At 38.0% G+C, this 20,776-nt stretch overlaps 1 protein-coding gene across 10 annotated transcripts in view; it reads left to right on the top strand.

Annotated features, from left to right (window-relative positions):
* The window catches only part of MACIR (macrophage immunometabolism regulator), a 178,798-nt gene that overhangs the window by 69,943 nt on the left and 88,079 nt on the right, over positions 1 to 20,776 (top strand). For 2 of the 10 annotated variants that reach the window (XR_011505924.1, XR_011505920.1), the window contains 3 exons: positions 13,852 to 13,947; positions 15,288 to 15,414; positions 20,079 to 20,564. The exons of 5 other annotated variants lie outside the window; for them this stretch is intronic. Coding sequence is in view for 2 of the 5 variants with exons in the window: in XM_070517631.1 (XP_070373732.1) it covers positions 15,288 to 15,386 (99 nt within the window). In the remaining 3 variants the exon portion in view is untranslated. Of the gene's footprint in view, positions 1 to 13,851; positions 14,033 to 15,230; positions 15,415 to 20,078; positions 20,565 to 20,776 lie in introns of those variants that run through there. 3 more of the 10 variants (XR_011505921.1, XM_070517631.1, XM_070517634.1) reach the window with 3 other exon arrangements.

Raw genomic sequence — 20,776 nt, 5'->3', positions numbered from 1 at the left:
TTATCCTAAAGCTTCCCCCAAGTGTTTAGGGTAGAACCATACAAGGAATTTAAGCAGGAAATGACATCAAATTTGTGGTTTAGAAAAATCACCTTGAAGTGCTGTGGGAATGAATTAAAATGGAAACAATTGGATGACTTTCCAATAACTCAGATGAGAAATGACAAAGGTGTGAACTAAAGCTGTGGGGTTAGAGGAGAGGAGTGAGAGTTGAGCAATATAGAAGGTGACTGAATATGAGACGAGTGGGCAGGAAGAAGGAGAAGTCAAGAATGTGTAGCTCTTTGAATGGTACACTAAAGATTTGTGCATTGCAATATATGAAAATTCCCGTCCTCAAAATAACTGTGGTTAATAACAGGCATGCTCAAGTGTTTAGGGGTGGAGCACACTGATGTCTACAACTTACTTTGGAATAAGGTGGATTGAGGGAAGGCTAGATGGATTACTACGTGATAAAGCAAAAAGAGCACAAATGATGGAGTAGAATCTAGGTATATGAATGTTTACAGTGCAGTTTTTTCCATTTTACTATGAGGTTGATAATTTTTGGAATAAAATATGAGGGGAAAATTTTGCTCTTAAGTTATTTTATTCAGTGTAGAGAAGTTATAATATGGTTTATTATGTAAAAAAAAAAAAAAGCAATATAATTCAAGTTACCCAGACCATATCCAGTAACTTGAAAAACCCCATCACATGCACTGCTTCCATAATATATAACATTTCCACACTGCGGCCATATTAGTGAACTAAGGAATATTTTACCTCAATCTGTTTGCTTTTTGAGCCATATGTTTTTTTCCCAAAATAGCTAGTCTAATGACAGGTAAATGACCTGAACAACCATGCATTGCTCTAGACAACATAAATAACATATACGAAGCATTGCTTACCCCAGAATATCTTATTCTGCTTAGAAACTAGTATAATTGACTTTGGGTACTGTGTGAGATGGGGAGAATTAAATATTTTTGAAAAACAAACAAATAAAGAGCTTCCTGATTTGTTGTCTGACAAGGGCACTGATTGTGCTCTTAAGCCAGGTAGAGAATCTGGGAAGAAAAGTAGACTTGAGGTGAGAGGGCATAGGCAGAGAGGATTATTTTGAGTTTGGACATACTGAGTCTAACGGGTCACAGACAGCTGGACATATGGCTTTGGAACTCAGAGGAGGGTTCTGTGCTGGAGATGGGGAGTCATTAGAATACAACCAGATGGTCATGTAGGTGAGAGCCTGGGAGGGTGAGTAGAGTGTAAGAAAAGATGACCAAGATTAGAACTCTGAGGAACATTCGAAGAGATAGAGAAGTCAAACCTTCTTAGGAGACAAGGAAGGCATATCCAGATAGGTAGGAGGAAAATGTGCACGTGCTAGCGAGACACAGAGAAAGAGAGAGAGAGAGAGAGAGACAGACAGACATAACAGATCTGAGAGGGAATAGCGAATCGGCGAGAAGGAGTGGCTAGCAGTGTCAAGTGCCTCTTACTGGGTTTGGTGGTTCTAAGTGATCAGAAAACACGACGAGAGCAGTTCCAGTGAAGAGGTGGACTCAGAAGCTGGATTATAGCACTATAAGGCGTTGAGGACTTTAGAATTTGGATACAGGAATCACAGATTATTCTTTAAAGAAGTCTGGCTTTGATAGATTGAGATACATTTTTTTAATAAGATCAGGACTCAAGTGTCTGGGGGGGGAATAATAGATTAAACAGACAGAAGAGAAATTGGTAATAGTTGAGGCCAAGTGCCTGAATGACTGTGAGGGGAAGGAACCCAGAGGCCAGGTGGAGGGTCTAGATCTGAATGGGGGTAGGGAGACCTCTCTGTCTTCCCACTGAAATGGGGGAAAGGAGGTGAGGACAGGTGTGGATAAGTTCCTTTTCTGGGTAGGGGAAGAGGCCAAGCAGGAAGATGAAGAAGCTCTGGCTACTGGCATCTTATTTTCTCTGTGAAGTACAATATGACGTCACTAGGTAAAAGTGATAGGGACTGTGATGGGGCGGGGACTTATGAAGATGGTTTGGAATAACTATTTTCAAATTGAGAGCAAGAGCAGAATAGAGACATGGAAAGGAATGCCAGGCCATCAGAAGGTTGGATAGTTTTCTCCAGGAGCTCTTAGCTACTTAGATGTAAAAGATCTCTCTTTGGCCATTTCCATTCCGAACTGCTCGTCAACTCTCAGCTGCCTTCTGCTCTGGGTTTAAGCCTTATCATAAACAGAATGTACCTTGGGCTGGTACTTTTCCTTTTGTAAAGGGCTAAACATTTTCAACCTGTACAACTTACAGCAAATAAACAACGAGAAAATGAGTTTGAACATGTTTTCCCCAGAAACATCATTTGAAATCTAGTCCTCTGTGATGTTGGTATCATAATTAGATTGATCCACACACTGACATGACCACGGAAGCTGGACATGACCTAGTATTTATATTATATTTCACAGCTCACTTCCTTGGGCAGGTAGCATATCCTGTTTCTGCTAACCTGACTGTTCTTTTCTGGCAGGACAGAAGTTGCCAAGTCTCACCTTACTCCCTACATCCTACATATTCAGGTGAGAGGCAAGATTAACGGATCTAAATAGAGGTTTTACTATTCACCTTTTAGTTTCCCACTGACCAACTGTCATCCTGGTGTTCTTCTTTCTGGAAAAGTCACTCCAATCCTGATCTCTGCTTTCTCATATATGGTTGTACTTGACGGCGGGGTCAGCCTTTGGTGTGGCTTCCTGTGTGAGTCCTAGATGTGAGTCTCATGTGGTTTTCACCTCCACCGCTGTTTCTGATACAGATCCTGCTCTGTACTCCACAGCAGTGGGGAACTTCCTGGCTTCTTCGGCATTCAGAAGTACCATCGCTGTGTCTTCCCTGAGTCATGAACTCAAGTGACAGAACTCATTGGAGCCTCAACTAGCTCTCTCTTGGTTTCCCACAGAGCAAGATTAATAAATGTTTCAGAAACAGTTTGTGAAGTATTGAGTCAACTTGGAATCAGAACCCAAGATAATTTCTCACTCATTTCGTCCTGATTTTGAAGATTTAATGCCGTGTTTTAGATGTGGTCAGTCATTTGGTGAGTTCCACTTCCCTGCCTTCTGCTTGGGTTGAGGTGCTCCTCAGGGTCCCAGTCAACACACATTTATCAAGGACCTACTTGAGCTTGTCATTGGCAATAAAGAGGCAGATAAATCATGATAACTGTCATCAAAGGCGTTCACAGTTTGGTAAGGGACAAGCTGGCAGCTAACGTATAGCAATGATTTTCAAAATGTAGTGCGCAGGATAATCAACTGGAACACTAGATATAATGCAGGTTCCTGAGCCCATCCTTAGAAAGGACGACAAAGGATCTGAATATTTAATAAGCACGTAGGGGTGGGTGGCCTGGGGAATGGTGGAGATGAGTCTGATGCAAATGGTGTGAGAATCACACTTGGAAAAACACTGCAAGATGGCGTATAAGGATTAGAATGAAGGTTATCTACCCTGGGTGCTCTGGGAGCCAAGGAGTGGCTGATTGACTTAGTTGAGGGAGGGGTTTATGGGTTGGGATAGGCTGAGGAAGGGAGGTTTATTGGACAACTATACTGTCTCCACTCACTGATCTGTGAGGATGAAGTCGTATAAGTTTCCTTGTCCTTGTCCCTTTGTCTCAGAAGTCTCTGCTAAAGTATTTTCTATTTGATCTATAGTGTGCACCCTTTTCTGTATTTTTAATGGTTTCTTTTTACTTAACAAATTATACCGTCTCCCACTTCATGGGTTTTGCGTGTCTTTTCCCATTTCTAGGCATGTTGTAATTTAAGTATCAGTTTCCTCCAAAACTGAGTTTCCCATCCTCAGCTCCTTATTTCTGAATTTCAGTTACTCCATATGCTTTTTGACTTTAGCAAATAAACTCTTTTTTTTAACCCTAAACTGAAAATACAACCGTCACCTCACCCAGACTTTGAATTTTTGTTTACTTCTGTCAGTTTGAAAGGAAGATGTAGGGTATTTTTTGTGAAACTGGACCACAAAGGAAATGTTCAGCTGAGAGCAAAATATTTTCTTTCTAGAAATCCATTAGCTTTAGTGGGTATGAGTGTGTAGTTTTTACTCTTCGGAATTTTGCTGAGAGAAGACTACACAAGCAGACTGGGTTAGAGCAACTGAAGATAAGTGTGTATGGAAGATATCATAGAATACTTTAGCATCTGTACGTTTGTGTCTTTGAATTTACACTTTGATGTGGAGAGTGAGAAATGTATCATATGCAAATATTTATGCAGTTAGTCTCTTAAACAAGTCATCACTGAGAAATGGGAAATACTGTCCAGCCTTTTTTATATGCAAGTATTATTTCCCTCATATTGAAATGTTGAAATACAGAGACAAGAGTTGTTGTGTTACATTAGCAGGGAGGAGAGATGTGAAAAAGCTGTGTCATCCATTTTATGAAAGAAGATGCTATGGACTGAATTCTGTTCCCCCCAGATTCATATGTTGAAGCCCAAACCCCCAATGTGACTGTGTTTGGAGATAGGGCTTTTAGGATGTAATTAAGGTTAAACGAGGTTATAAGTGTGGAGTCCTGATCTGATAGGATTCATGGCTTTATAAGTAAAGGAAGAGAAAGATTCTGTCCACGCACATGCACTGAGTAGAGACCGTGTGAGCACATAGTGAGAAGGCTGCCATCTGACGCCAGGAAGTGAGCCCTCCCTAAAACCCGACCATGCTGACAGCCTGATCTCAGAATTCTAGCTTCCGGGACTGTTGAGAAAATAAATTTCTATTGTTTAAGCCACCCAGTCTACGGTATTTTGCTGTGGCAGCCCAAGCAGACCAAGAGAGAAGACACACTTGGCAGCATGGGAGTCTGAGGATCTGGGTTCTAGTTCTCATTCTACCACTCTTAGCTCTTACGGCTCTAGAAGTTTCACGAGACCTCACCTTCCTCTCCTCAGAATGAGGGAGTAAGATTGACTCTTACGATAGTTTTAAATTTTTGAAATCTGTGATTCTAGTTCCATGAAATGAACTGCATTGCTGAAGGTCACATAGCATCATGCTTGAAGCAACCTTAAAGGCCTTTTTGCCTAATTCTCTCATTCAGTGGAAGAGGAAACTAAGGCCCAGTAGATTGGACATGACTTTCCCAATGTCTCCCTGATACTCCTGGCAATGCCTGGAAAAGTAGTCTCTTCTTTGTTCCTCTTCCTATTACACTGCTGAGTGGGTTGCCAGCTGTTAAACAGGAATAATGTTTTCTATCATGGACCTATTTTATAAGGAAAATGTTGATAAGTTGGGAAATACTAAGCTTTTCAGAATAAATTCTTTTTTATCATATTGTGGTGATTTATGATGAAAATATTCTGTAAATGTTTTCTTTTAAAGTTACCTATTATTGCTTTTATTTCTAACCACTTATTAATAAGTAGCGCTAATATACATATATAGTAATATTTTATTTAAAAATTTGTTTTTTCAAAATAACACATGTATATGGTAAATAATCAAATAATACAGATGAGTTTATGATGAAAAGTTACAATTTCTCACCCATGCTTCTCTATTCCCAACTATTCTCCCCAAAGACAAGATCTTTTAGCTGTTACTTTTAAAATTTCTTTTGGAGATCACTTCGATAACTTTAGAGAATTGTGCTTATTCCTGTACTCCTCCCTAAATCAATAACCCACATCCATAGACTTACTATTAAGAAATTTGAGGTGATAACTCACTTATATTACTCTCCTGTCCCCATCCCCCATGCTGAAGTTTTGATATTAATATTATTTTTAGTTTTCCTAAACCTTTGTAATTCTTAAATGGTATCATAGAACTCATTCTTTTGGCAGGAGTTTTTGATTCCTTGCTTTGTAAAATGAGTACATCTAAGTAGTAGGACCCCTACTTCTTTCTCACTTTTCCGTTCCTATTTCTACATCCTCCTCCTCTCAGCTACACATTTGCTTTTATGTTGTCAAGGTTAACATTCACATTTCATTCTCCAACCACAAATGTAGCTTCTATGCTTGTCCTGACCTTGACTGGAAATGTTGAAAACCAATAAAACAATGTTTAATATTTAATTTTTAAAGAATGATTTGGGACCCCAGATAGTCTGTACAAATGGATTTTCTGCAAAAATCAAAATTGAAAATTTGCTACGTAGGCAATTTTGCATTAAAATTTACATTTAAATTATAATAAGAGATAAATATGCCATTATTTTCTGCTTTGCTCTTAAAAAACGACTTAGCATAAATAAAATGCAAGAAAAGGTGTCATGAATATCATTTAAATAATTTTTTAAAGCTGTTAATTTTTATAAAATCGGAATTTCTTTGGTTCAAAAGGTCTGATTAGACACTGCATTAAATTGTATTGCTTTGAAAGTCTTGATAGTGACCTGACAACTGGTTTACTCAATGAATTCAGTAAAATTCTACCTTTAATATGCTTCTGCTGTGTGATGCTTAAAATTATTCCCTGTAACTAAATCAGAACCTCACTATAAGTCATCCTTAGAGTCACACCCAAAAGATTTCGTTATTGTTAAAAGTGTAGTTGCAGTAGTTGGTTTGGGATGAAGGGAAGACCTTGACCTTAACTATCTTCCGGACTGAATTCTGCTGTGTCCAGTGAAGCCTGTAGGAGGTTTCCGTGGGCTTTGGGTCAAGTGTGTCTATATTTTTAATTATTTCAATACGTTGCCTTTTTTTGTAGCCATATTTCCAGTGGTTGCTAGGGAGCTATTTGTATAGCAGGGACTACAAGACTCTATGCCTTTTTGATGAAAATATGTTCTTGAGCTTCCTTGCCTTTTTAGCATTTCATATCTTGCAGACATAAATCATAGAGCTGAGCTTAGCTCGCATAGCTCTGTATATTTTCACTTCCCCAAGAGTAGTTGTATCATTTCTGAGGTAGGAGGATCAATATGGAATACAGTTCTCTAAGTAAGGGCTAAACCAGCATCAAATATAGCACTGACGAAGCATTTAGCGGCTTCCTGTTTGCGATGTTCATCAAAGCTATAAAGCTGAGTAATACTAGGATTTGAACCCTGCAGAGGAGTGTATGGTCGCAAAATAGCTGAGACAGTCTTTGTACTTGTAATGGCGCCTGAAGGTTTCTGTTTTTACAGTAGATTGCAATGGAATTCCCTTTTAAGCCCCTTAACTCCTGATTAAATCACATTTCTCATTATGGCAAAATTTATTATGAACTAATGTCACTATATTTCAAAAGATTCTTCTAGATTATGAACTGCTAGAGAGCATTCATTATGCTTTATCTTCTTTATATATTCTAGAGGGAACTGCAGGATGTTTCTCATACATGAGAAGATTGGCAGGGGCGTATTTTTTGCACTGTGCTAATCAATTTAGATGCATTATTTTCTTTAATTCTCATAACAAGTCTATGAGGGAGGCCTTCTTTAGTCCCATTTCATGGATGAGTAACTTAAGGAAATGAAAGATTAAGTCACTTGACTAGAGGCAAATAGCTAGTTAAATGATAGAGCCAGAATTGGTGTACCTGAATTCTTCCAGAATGTCATATGATTGGAATCATACAGTATATAGCCTTTCAAATTGACTTCTTTCACTTAATAATATGCATTTAAGTTTCCTTCATGTATTTTCATGGCTTGATAATTCACTTCTTTTTAGCTCTGGATAATAGTGTGTTGTCTGGATGTGCCACAGTTTATTTATCCATTCGCCTACTGAAGGACATCTTGGTTGCTTCAAAATCCTGGCAATTATGAATAAAAGCTGCTATAAGTGTTCATGTGCAGGCTTTTCTGGGGATATGTTTTCAGCTCCTTTGGATACATACCAAGGAGCATGATTGCTGGCTTGTATAGTATGAGTATGTTTAATTTTGTAAGAGACCACCAAACTATCTTCCACAGTGATGGTACCATTTTGCGTTCCCAACAGCAACGAGAGTTCCTGTTGTTCCCCATGCTTGTCAGCATTTGCTGTTGTCGGTGTTCTGTATTTGGACCATTTAAATAGGTGTGTAGTAGTATCTTATTAATTTAGTTTGAAATTCCCTAATGACATATGATGTCGAACATCTTTTCATACGCTTCTTTGCCATCTGTATATCTTCATTGATGAGGTGTCTGTTGAGGTCTTTGGCCAATTTTTTAATCTGGTGGTTTGTTTTCTTATTTTTGAGTTTTAAGAGTTCTTTGTATGTTTTGGATAACAGTCCTTTATCAGATGTATCTTTTGCAAATATTTTCTCTCAGTCTATGGCTTACCTTCTCGTTCCTTTGACACTGTCTTTTGCAAAGCAGACATTTTTAATTTGAATGAAGTCCAGCTTATCAATTATTTCTTTCATGAATTGTTCCTTTGGTGTTGTATCTAAAAAATCACCATACTCAAGGTTATCTGATGTTTCTCCTATGTTATCTTCTAGGAGTTTTATAGTTTTGTGTTTTACATTTAGATCTGTGCCTCATTTTGAGTTAATTTTTGTGAAGGGTGTAAGGTCTGTGTCTAGATTTTTTTGCAAGTGGATGACCATTTGTCCCCACACCATTTGTTGAAGAAAGTATCTTTGCTCCATTTTATTGACTTTGCTCCTTTGTCAAAAATCAGTTTCCTATATTTATGTGGGTCTATTTCTGGGCTTTCTATTCTTTTCCATTGATTTATTCATCTATTCTTTCACCAATGCCACACTGTTGTGATTACTGTGGCTTTACAGTATGTCTTAAAGTCAGATAGTGTTAGTCCTACAATCTTGTTCTTCAAGATTGAGTTGTCTATCCCAGATCTTTTGCCTCTTCATTACACTCTTCAGAATCAGTTTGTCAATATTCAAAATATACCTTGCTGGAATTTTGATTGGGATTGTGTTAAATCTGTAGACCAAGTTGGGAAGACTGACCTCTTGACTATATTGAGTCATTTATGAACATGGAGTATTTTTTCCATTTATTTGTTCTTCTTTCGTATTTTCACCAGAGTTTTGTAGTTTTCCTCATACAGATCTTGTACATATTTTGTTAGATTTATACCTAATATTTTTGGAGTGCTAATATAAATGGTGATGTACTTTTAATGTCAAATTCTACTTGTTAATTGTTGGTGTATAGGAAAGAAGTTGACTTTTGTATATTAACTTTGTGTTCTGCAACCTTGCTATACTCACTTATTAGTTTCAGGAGGGTTTTTTTTGTGGATTCTTCAGATTTTCTACCCAGACAATCATGTCATCTGTGAACAAAGACAGTTTTATTTCTTCCTTCCCAATTGGTATACTTTTTGTTTCCTTTTATTGTCTTATTGCAGCGTTAGGACTTCCAGTATGATGTTGAAAAACAGTGGCGACAGGGGAATGTCTTGCCTTGTTTCTCATCTTAGCTGGAAAGTTTCAGGCTTCTCATTATTCGGTATGGTGCTAGCTGTAGGGTTTTTGTAGATGTTCTTTATCAAGTTGAAGAATTTCCTTTCTATTCCTAGTTTGCTGAGTGTTTTTATCATGAATGGGTGTTGGATTTTGTCAAATGCTTTTTTGGATCTATTAATATGATCTTGTAATTTTTCTTCTTAGTCTGCTGATGTACTGGATTACATTAATTGATTGTTGAATATTGAACCTGCTTTGCATTATCTGGGATAAATTCCACTTGGTTATGCTGTATAATTCTTTTTATACATGGTTGGATTCAATTTGCTAATATTTTGTTAAAAGATTTTGCATCTATATTCCTGAGAGATTTTGGTCTATAGTTTTCTCTTCTTGTAATGTCTTTGTCTGGTTTTGGTATTAGGACAATGCTGGCCTCATAGAACAACTTAAGAAGTATGTCTTCTTCTATCTTCTGGAAGAGATTGTCGAGAATTGTTATAATTTATTCCTTAAATGTTTAGTAGATTTCACCTGTGCAACCATCTGGACCTAGGGCTTTCTGTTGGAAGGCTATTAATTTTTTATTTCTTTAACAGATACAGACCTATTCAGGTTGTTTGTTTCTTCTTGTTTGAGTTTCGGTAGATACTGTCTTTCAAGGAATTGGTCCATTTCGTCTAGGTTATCAAATTCGTGGGCATAGAGTTTTTCATAATATTCTTTTATTATCCTCCTAATACTCATAAGATAGTAATGTCCCCTATTTCATTTGTTATATTAGTAATCTATGTCTTCTCTCTTTTTTTCTTAGTTAGCCTGGCTAGAGGCTTATCAATTTTGTTAATCTTTTCAAAGAATCAGCTTTTGGTTTTGTAGATTTTGTCTATTGATTTCCTATTTTCAATGTAATTGATTCCTACTCTAACTTTTATTATTTCTTTTCTTCCACTGCTTTGGACTTGATTTGCACTTCTTTTTCTAGTTTTTTAAGGTGGAAGCTTAGATGATTGATTTTAGATATTTCTTCTTTTTTAATGTGTGCATCCGCTGTTATTAACTTCCCTCTATACACTGCTTTCACTGTATCCCACAAATTTTGATATTATATTTTTATTTTCTTTGAGTTCAAAATATTTTTTAATATCTCTTGAGATTTGTTTTTTGACCCATGTATTATTTAGAAGTATGCTGTTTAATCTCCAAATATTTTGGGATTTTACAGCTATCTTTCTGTTATTGATTTCTAGTTTAATTCCATTGTGGTTTACAGGCACACATTGTGTGATGTATTCTATTCTTTTAAATTTACTGTGTTTTATGGCCCAGAATATGGTCTATCTTGGTGAATGATCCCTATGAGCTTGAGAAGAATGTGTATTCTGCTATTGTTGGATGAAGTAGTCTATAGATATCAATTATCTCCAGTTGATTGATGGTGCTGCTGAGTTCAAGTATGTTCTTATTGATCTTCTGGCTGCTGGATCTGTCCGTTTCTGATAGAGAGGCGTTAGAGTCACCAAGTATAATAGCATATTAATCTATTTCTCCTTGCAGTTCTATCAGTTTTTGCCTCATGTATTTTGACGCTCTGTTAGACACATACACATTAAGGATCATTATGTTTTCTTAGAGTATTGACCTCTTATAATTATGTAATGCTCCTCTTTATTCCTAGTAATTTTCCTTGCTTTGAAGTCTCTCTGAAATTATGATTACTACTCCTGCTTTCTTTTGATTAGCATTAGGATGGTTTATCTTTCTCCATCCCTTTAGTTTTAATCACTGTGTTTTTATATTTAAAATGGGTTTCTGGGGCCCACCCAGTGGCGTAGTGGTTAAGTTCACATGCCCCACTTCAGCAGCCCGTGGGTTCAGGTCCTGGGCATGGAGCTACATACTATTCATCAAGCCATGCTATGGTGGTGTCCCACACACAAAATAAAGGAAGATTGACACAGATGTTAGCTCAGGGACGATCTTCCTCACCAAAAAGAAAAAAAGAAAGAAAGAAAAGAAAAACTGGGTTTCTTTTAGAAAAAGTATAATTGAATTTTGTTTTGTGATCCACTTGACAATCTGTCTTTTAAGTAATGTATTTAGACTATTGACATTTAAAGTCATTATTGATGTAATTGGATTAATATCTACCATATTCATTACTGTTTTCTACTTGTTTCTCTTGTTCTTTGTTCCTATTTTTGTCTTCCACACTTTTTCTGCCTTTTGTGGTTTTAATTGAGCATGTTGTATGATTTGATCTTCTTTCCTTTCTTAGCATATCAATTATAATTCTTTTTAATTCTTTTAGTGGTTGCCCTAGAATTTACAATATACAGTTACAACTAATCCAAGTCCACCTTCAAATAACACTATACCACTTCATGGGTAGTGTGAGTACCTTATAATATGTACAATATATTCCTAATCCCTCCATCTTGTCCCTTATATCATTACTGTCATTCATTTCACTTATACATAGGCATCTGTATGTATATATGTATACATAAGCATACATAACAGAATATATTGTTGCTAGTATTTTGAACAAATTGTTATCTGTTAGATCAATTAAGAATAAGAAAAGCAAAAGTTTTTATTTTACCTTCACTCATTTCTTCTCCAGTACTCTTCCTTTCTTTATGGAGATCCAAGTTTCTGAGCTATATTGTTTTCTTTCTCTCTGAAGAACTTCTTTTAAACGTTTACTGCAACAAACTTTCTCAATTTTTATGTGTTTTTTATTTCTCCTTCACTTTTGAAGGATAATTTCACAGGGTACAGAATTCTAAGTTGGTGGCTTTTTTTTCCCCTCAACACTTTAAATATTTCACTCCATTCTCTTCTCGCTTATGTGGTTTTTGAGAAGTCAGATGTAATTCTTATTTTTGCTTCTCTATAGATAAGGTATTTTCCCCCTTTCTGGCTTCTTTCAAGATTTTAAAAAATCTTTTATTTTCTAAAGTTTGTATATACATATATATACATATATATATGCATTTGTCCTGCTTAGTGTTCTCTGCACTTCCTGGATCTGTGGTTTGGTGTCTGACATTAATTATGAGGAAATTCTTAGTCATTATTGCTTCAGACATTACTTCTATTTCCTTCTCTCTTTCTTCTCCTTCTGGTATTCCCATTTTATATATATATATATATATATATATATATATATATATATGTTATACCTTTTGTAGTTGTCCCACAGTTCTTAAATATTCTGTTCTGGGTTTTTTCCAGTCATTTTTCTCTTTGCCTTTCAGTTTTTGGAGTTTTATTGTCATATCCCACGCTCACAGATTCTTTCCTTAGCTGTGTCCAGTCTACTAATGAACTCATCATAAGCATTTTTCATTTCTGTTACAGTTTTTGATTTTTAGCATTTCTTTCTTAGAATATCCATCTCTCTGCTTATGTTATTCATCTGTTCTTGCATGTTATCTACTTTTTCCATTAAATCTCTTGGCATATTAATCATAGCTTTTAAAAATCCCTGGTCTGATGATTCCAACTTTCCTGCCATGTCTGACTCTGGTTTTGGTGTTTGTTCAGTCTCTTCAAACTTTTTTGCCTTTTAATATGCCTTGTAATTTTTTGTCGAAAGGTAGACGTGAGGTACTGGGTAAAAGAAATGGCAGTAAATAGGCCTTTAGTAATGTCGTGGTAAGCTGTACGGGGAGGGGAAGTGTGCTATAAGCCTATGATTAGGTCTCAGTCTTTTGGTAAGCCTGTGCCCCTGAGCTGTGAATTTCACTAGTGCCTCTCGGTCCCCTGACACTTAGTTGTGACAGGAGGCCTAGAGGAGGACAGAGTTGGGCGTTTCTCTTCTCTCAAATAGGTTATGCTCTGATAAAACCCCAGAAGGTTAGGCTGTAGAGAAATAGTTTCTCCTGAGGACAGGCCTTATTAATAAGAACAGAATGCTCTCGTGTATTTCAAGATAGTTCCTCTTCCCCTCCCATGATGGAATTCTCTAATATTCTCTGATAGTCTCTGTGAGGACCTTGAAGTAAAACTCACAAAAGTGTGGGTGCCATTCTGTGACTGGGTCCCCCTGGAGTGTTTTACTCTCAGAGTTGTCCACACTGAGCTTCCAGCCATTCGTCAAGTAAAGTTCAGGTTTTCCTACCCTGGCACTGGTTCTCTCAGAGATAATTTGCTGTGGCCACCTGGCTGTCTCTTCAATTTTGGGGGCAGCAGTTTGTCCCATGAACTCATAGCTCTGATGCATCTAAGAAGAGTTGTTGGTTTTTCAATTTGGTTCAGCTTTTTGCTTGTTAGAATGGAAGGATGACTTCTAAGCTTCTTAGATGCTGGACCAGAAACCAGAAGTCTGCCTACTCTTAATAACCGTTATGCCTCATGTTTTCCCACTAACTATTGATTGACTTGAATTCTGTTGCGTGGTGTCTTAACCTTGGTCATCTAGGAAGCAGAGTCTGAGTTAAAGTCTCATGTTCTATTATTTCATTGCAGAGTTCAATTCCAGGGAATAAGAGGGAGAGAAAAGGGGAGTGAGATAAAGACGGAAGAAGAGCCAATATGAAGATGTGTCATGAAACTGGCCGCCTGGTATTGGGCCCGATTGACTATCCAATTTCAAGGGGCTCTTGAAGATGTCATATAAATGATTACTTTTCAGAAGAGTCTAGGGGGTGTGGGTGTCAGTAAGAATTTATCTGCTGACTCAGTCTCTCATTTGTCACAGTTTTACTCCATAGTTTCTCTTTTACGCCACACTTTTGAGTTGTCTGTGTATTGGCAAAAAACCAAAATGAGTCCCATGGTGTTTTAGTTTGGGTTTTCCTGAAAGCAGAGCTTGAATAAGGGCTTCAGTTAATTGGGGTTCAAGTAGCTTGTTTGGAAAGTGATGCCAGAAAGCAGGAGTGAGGGATTTGGGAGAAAAAGACAATAATAGGAATGCATTATTGAGGTCTCTGCTGTAAGCAGTAGGGACTCTATTCCATAGCAACTCCGAGAAATATACAGAATGCCTCTCAAATTATCCATGCATAAGACGGGAGGCTTGGGCATTTACCCACTGTCTCCCATCCCCCATTTATTTAGAGTTGCCCTTGTGGGCTATAACTCTCTTCCTTTTCTGGGCAGTGCTTACATGTAGACCAAGAGGACTTCTGGGATTATTTCTGGTAGCTTGTGGAAAGCAGAGATTTGAGAAGTCAGCATGAGTCTGAGGTTGTGTACTGCCCACCACAGAGGTGGACCAAAGAGGTGTGCCATGGATTATCGGATGCCTCAGGGAACAGGGAAGCCTTGGGGCAGATGGTCAGAGTAGTATTTCTTTTGTGGGATAGTGTGAGAGTGGGTCTCCAGAATGGTGCTGACATACTGATTTTGACTGGCTCATGTTGTTTATATAGTCAGAGCCCCTCCTAACAACATTTGCCCAGGACTCTGCACACCCTAGGGGGAGCTCTGCCTCTGTGAAGCAGATTGGAGCCATGCAAAATTGACTGCAGTAGCTGTAGCTGGAACAACAAAAAAGTAACAGTAAGGGGACTTATAGTGTCTTATAGGAGGCAACCAATATCCTAGGTGAGGTGCCTTTTCAGAAAAATTTTTTAAAGAGTATTTTTAGAGTCTGTGTTTCTCTAGACATATGTAATAACATTTGCAAAAATTTTGAGTGAGTCAACATGTGGGGTGGATTGCAAAATGTGGCTGCAAATTCTTTTCATCGTGGAATGTATAGTCCTGCCTTTGAGAGTTGGAGTCTATTTCTCCACCCTCTTCATTTGGATTGGCAGATAACTTTTTCCTTCTAGTTTATAGCTCTCTAGATCAAGAGGAGTTGTACCACTGAAGCTAGTGTTGTGACTTACTTTGACCAATAGAATGAGATGGAAGTGAAATTTTGCATTCTGGGACCTGAGCATCTAGATGTCTTGCAGCTTCTGCCTTTACCCTCTTCATTGAGACCACCAAGGAAGAGAGGCCAGTCCAGCCTACTGGGGGATGAGAGGCTATGTGAAGGAATCAAGGCATCCTAGCTGATGGCCACCACCTACTCCAAGACATGTGAGTAAAACCAGGGTGGATCCTCCAGTCTGACCACCTCTCTAGGTCAATGAAATCACATGACTGAGTCCAGGCAAAACTAGACTGGACTGTCCAAGCCGCAGAATCACGAGGAATACTGAATGATTGTTGTTTTAAGATATTCAGTTTTAGGTGGTTTATTATATGGCAACAGATGCCTAACATAACATGACCAAAATCCTGATAGTCTTTGGAAGCATTTTTATGCCTCAACTAAGTAGATGACTAAATTAAATGATGTGTTAATAAATTTGTAAATACTAATATGGTTTCATGGTGAGTTTCATAGAGTTACTCTTCTGTATTTAACCAAGGAAGGAACCACAAATGAGGAGTCGCTTTCCCTGCCAGAAAGTAAGCTTATGAAAATTACTCCTCAGTGAAATAAAAGAGCAAATTGTACCTTAAATTTTCTGTGTAACTACAAAGAACTATTTATATGTATGAATTCTTGGCTTGTGGGAAAAGAACATCATCAGTTGAGTGACTGTCAGGATGTGCTTGTGTAGATGGCACAAGTTTCTACTCTGATCTGATTCTAAGTGATTTTGTGGTTTAGCAGTCACTAGCACTTACTGAAAGAGTTTGAGGGAGTGGAATTCTGCTGTCTGAGTAGGGACTGGGTTGTGCTGGTGGTGTTCCAAAGAGGTTCACAGAAAGTAGCAATGCTAGGACAGGAGAGGAGAAGCCCTAGAAAATAGTCCCTTATCTTTTTGACTTTGCTATGATGTCCAGAAATCCAGAGATACCACATTTCCTTCTAAGGAGAGAGAAGTCTCACATTCTGCCCCTCTAACTTATAGTAGCTAATGCTAAGTTTTCCACAATCTCAGTGAAATACTTTGAGTGTTTTGAGAGAGAAGTTACTATAGAAAATAGAGATTTTTTTTTTTTAATGCACATGGAACTGTGGCCTGAGATTCATGCCTATTATATTGTCAAAGAAGGTACTTATTTTAGAGAGGTAAAAATTTATTCTAATAAGTATGGTTAGTTTGTGTTTTCAAGATATTGCTTTATTTTTGCCCTCTAACACTGTTAAGTTTATAAAATATGTCCTGTGATTCTGCACTTGATTATTGCACTGAATAGTAGAGTGGTGATCCCGAGAGTTAATTGCCCTCATGTGTTCAGTCATTTGCTGCCAGCTCAGTGTCTTTGCTTTAAGAGCATCCTTATGTTTCTCCTTCTCACCAGCCAGAAATGTTTCCAGTACTGTGCACAGGTAATGGCTCTTTAAATTACCACCATTCAGTCATCTTTTGGACAAATTTTCTTTAAGAGTCAGCAAACAAGCAGGACCTTCAAGGACTGCTCTCCAAATGAGTGGATCTTCTACTTTGTATGGACAGAGTTCCCACTGGGAAGTGCTTCCTCTGGTTCCAGGTTATTGTTTCAGGGCATCAAGATGCATTATTATTATTAATTATTTTTCGGTGAGGAAGACTGGCCCTGAGCTAACATCTGTACCAATCTTCCTCTATTTTGTATGTGGGACACTGCCACAGCATGGCTTGATGAGCAGTGTGTATGTCCATGCCTGGGATCTGAACCTGTGAACCCTGGGCCGCCCAAGCAGAGCTTGTGAACTTAACCACTGTGCCACTGGGTTGGTCCCAAGATGCATTTTTTTTCATTCTTAAACCTTAGTTGACAGTTCCAATGGGAATTTTATCAATATGACAACTGTATTTATTCATTTATTTGAAAATATATGTTGAGGGGCCGACCCCGTGGCCCAGTGGTTAAGTTTGCATGCTCCGCTTCGGCGGCCCAGGGTTTCACCAGTTTGAATCCTGGGTGTGGACATGGCACCGCTCATCAAGCCATGCTGTGGTGGCATCCCACATGCCACAACTAGAAGGACCCACAACTAAAAATACACAACTATGTACTGGGGGTCTTTGGGGAGAAAGAGGAAAAATAAAATCTTTAAAAAAAAAAAAGAAAATATGTGTTGAATGGCAACTATGTGCTCAGGATACCAAATAATACCCAAGAGCTGCTCTCTGGGAGCTCACAGCCTCCTGGGTGAGAGACAAATATACGGGTGATTATAAAAGGATGTGTAGGTGCTATGGTGGAGATAGGCACAGCACAGCAAAGCATAAAAATTGTGGGGAAGTTGGGAAGTCAGACTAGGAATGGGGTCAGAAAGCATTCTGGGTGAAGTGACGTCCAAAGTTTGATGGAAGGAGTTTCAATTATTCAAGAGAGGAAACAGGGACCAAATATTGATGTTCTGTGAATGCCATGCCAGGAAATCTGGACTACCAGAATTGGGTGTGGATCCATGTAGCACCATTAAAGGATTCTAAAGAAGAAAGGGGCTTGATCTGATTTCCCTTTTAGAATGAGCACTTTGGTGACAGCATGGAGGATGAATTAGGAGTAGCGTAAAGCCAGGGGAAGGGATATATATGAGGAGGCAGTTAAAATAACTTAGATAATAATTTATAAGAGCCAGAACTCAGGCACTAGAAGTACGAATATATAAAATAAGAAACAGATTCAAAAGATATTAGGAAGATAGAGGATTTATGCTCTGAAGACTGATTGTCTGTAAGGGTGAAAAGAGGAAAGAGTCAAGGATGATATCAGTTTTTCTGCTTGGGTGATTGGTTGTATGATTGATCATTCCCAATATTAATGAAGAAGATGGAGAAACAGGCCTTAGGAGGCTCATGACAAATGAATCTTTAGAGTTGTTGACTTTGAGGGATCTGTGGAACACTCAAATAGTGATTCTAGTTAGCATTTGGATATATGGGTCTGGTGAACATGGAAACAGCTGGCTGGAAATAAATACTTTGGAGTCTTCGGCATATAGAGGATACCTGAAACCTTGAGGATGGATGAGATCATCTAGGGAGTGTTTGTAAAGGGAAAAGAGAAGACTACTAATTATAGATTTATGGGGCACACTGACTTTTAAAGGGTTGTCACTTGAAGAGGAGTATGTGAAACACTTTTCTGAAAACAAGCAACTGAAAAATTAAGAAGAAAACTAAAAGAGGGTAGAATCTAGGAACAAATGGAAGAAAGAATTGAAAGAGAGAGAGGAAATTTCCAGCTAGACTTATTCTAACTAGACCCAAGATTTCAAGGGCTAAATAGAGGTGCTAAGTTATTTGGATTTTTAAATTCCAATCCAATTAATTACAGTGATGAAAAGGGGCCAGCCCCATGGCCGAGCGGTTAAGTTCACCAGCTCTGCATTGGTGGCCTGGGGTTCACCTGTTTGGATCCTGGGTGTGGACCTACGCATTGCTTGCAGGCCGTGCTGTGGTGGCATCCCACATAGAAGAACTAGAATGGCCTACAACTAGGATATACGACTATGTACTGGGGCTTTGGGGAGAAAAAAAAGAAGAAGAGAAAGATTGGCAACAGATATTAACTCAGGGCCAATCTTCCAAAAAAAAAATTAAAATAGGTGAAAAATCCATTATGAAAAAAAGCATAGCAAATGCCAAAGAAATTTGAAAGTGACCTCTGAAAACAATGAGCAAAACAATTCTTTTATTTAATGATTAAAAAGTGAAGCAAACAAGTAAACCATCTGCAAATTTCTTCAGATAATTTTTTTTATTTTTTGGTAAATAGGATAGGAGTTCAAATGTTCCTGAAGTAAATTCCTTATTCATCTTGTTTTTGACAATTCCTTTTGCTGCATCTGAAATTAAAATTAATGGAAAACTATTTAAAATACCCTATGGGACAATGAATTTTAGCTTTAGCCCTATCAGCACAACTGCTTCAGCAGCTGAAAAAAAAGAGCAACTGTGAAATTTACCAATGCATTTACTGAAGCCAAACATCGCTGTATTCGTTTGCTAGGGCTGCATAACAAAGTGCCACAGACTCGGGGGCTTAAACAATAAAATTTATTTTCTCACAACTCTGGAGGCTAGAGGTCAGGACACTAGCAGAGTTGGTTTCTCCTGAGCCTCTTTCCTTGGCGTGTGGATGGCCATCTTCTCCCTATGTCTTCACGTGGTCTTCCCTCTGTACATGTCTGTGTCCTAATTTCCTTTTCTTATAAGGACACCAGTCCTATTAAATTGGGGCCAACCCTAATGACCCCACTTTAACTTAATTACCTCTTGAAAGACCCTAACTCCAAATAAAGTCACATTTTGAGGTACTGAGAATTAAGACTTCAACATATGAATTTGGGGGGACACATTTCAGCCTATAACACTCACAAAAACCAATCTGCTTAAAAATTTTAATTTCTATTTATTGACAGAAAAATAACTTTTCTTATATCATCATGGTTTCTATTTAATTTTAAGTTTCAAAATGTGTATATTTTATCGTAGGCATATTTTTGATTTTTTAGTAAAGTATGTCACTATGTAAAGTAAAAGAAGCACCTTTTGCTGATTCACTAGTGGATGCTGTGTTATTGTTTTTTAAACCATGGAACGATTGTGTGGGAGATTAAGGACAGCCACAAATTCCTTGACACTCTTCTCAGTGAAAGGTGGAGGTCTCATGTCAATGTCCCCTTCCTTCTAATTTGGGAGGGCTCTTTGTCTGCTTTGACCAATATAATATAGCAGAAGTGATGCTCTCATGAGCTTTAGCCTTCAGATACCTGCAGCTTCCACTCATGTCTCTTGGTATGCTCCCTCTAGAAGCCCTGAGCTGTCATGTAAGAAGTCCACTACCCTGAAACTGCCATGCTGGAGAGGTCATGTATAGGCAATCTGGTCAACAGTCCTTCAGCCATCCTTGTAAAGACATCAGATATGGAAGTGAACCCATTTGCGATCTTTCATCTGCCAACTGAATGCTACCAAGTGACCTTAGTCAACCCCACGTGGAAAGTGATGCTTGTAGAAATATTTTCTACAGACTACTTTGCATCATGCTACACTGTCTTCATAGAATCACCATTTTATGTATTCAAGACTTTACTGGGATAGTATCAGTTGAGAAATGTTTTGTATATGATGTGAATTTTTTGAGGATGGTACTCTACTTTTTTCAGGGCCATTGATAATCCTTAACTTGACCTCGGGAGTTCAAAAGAAAATAAAGGTTTGCTTTTTTATAGAGAAACTGCACTGAGGAAAATGTGTTATATCCAAGTATTATTCTGAATAAACAGCTAATAAATCAGAAAAAAAGAAAAATGTTAACAGTAATTTAGCAGCAAATGGGGCATTTGACCTGCAGCTCCCAGATGAATTCCCAAACTACATGAATAATTTATTTTAGGAGATGAAATGATATGGGTTATGTAACGCTTGATGAGAAATTGCAGTCATAATCGGGGAAATGGCTTCTACTTAGCAGGGTCACCAGTGGAGAAAGAAGTGGTCCCAGGACA

Source organism: Equus asinus, chromosome 9 (genome assembly GCF_041296235.1).
Source record: "Equus asinus isolate D_3611 breed Donkey chromosome 9, EquAss-T2T_v2, whole genome shotgun sequence".
Taxonomy (NCBI): domain Eukaryota; kingdom Metazoa; phylum Chordata; class Mammalia; order Perissodactyla; family Equidae; genus Equus; species Equus asinus.
This window is presented reverse-complemented; position numbering and strand designations above follow the sequence as displayed.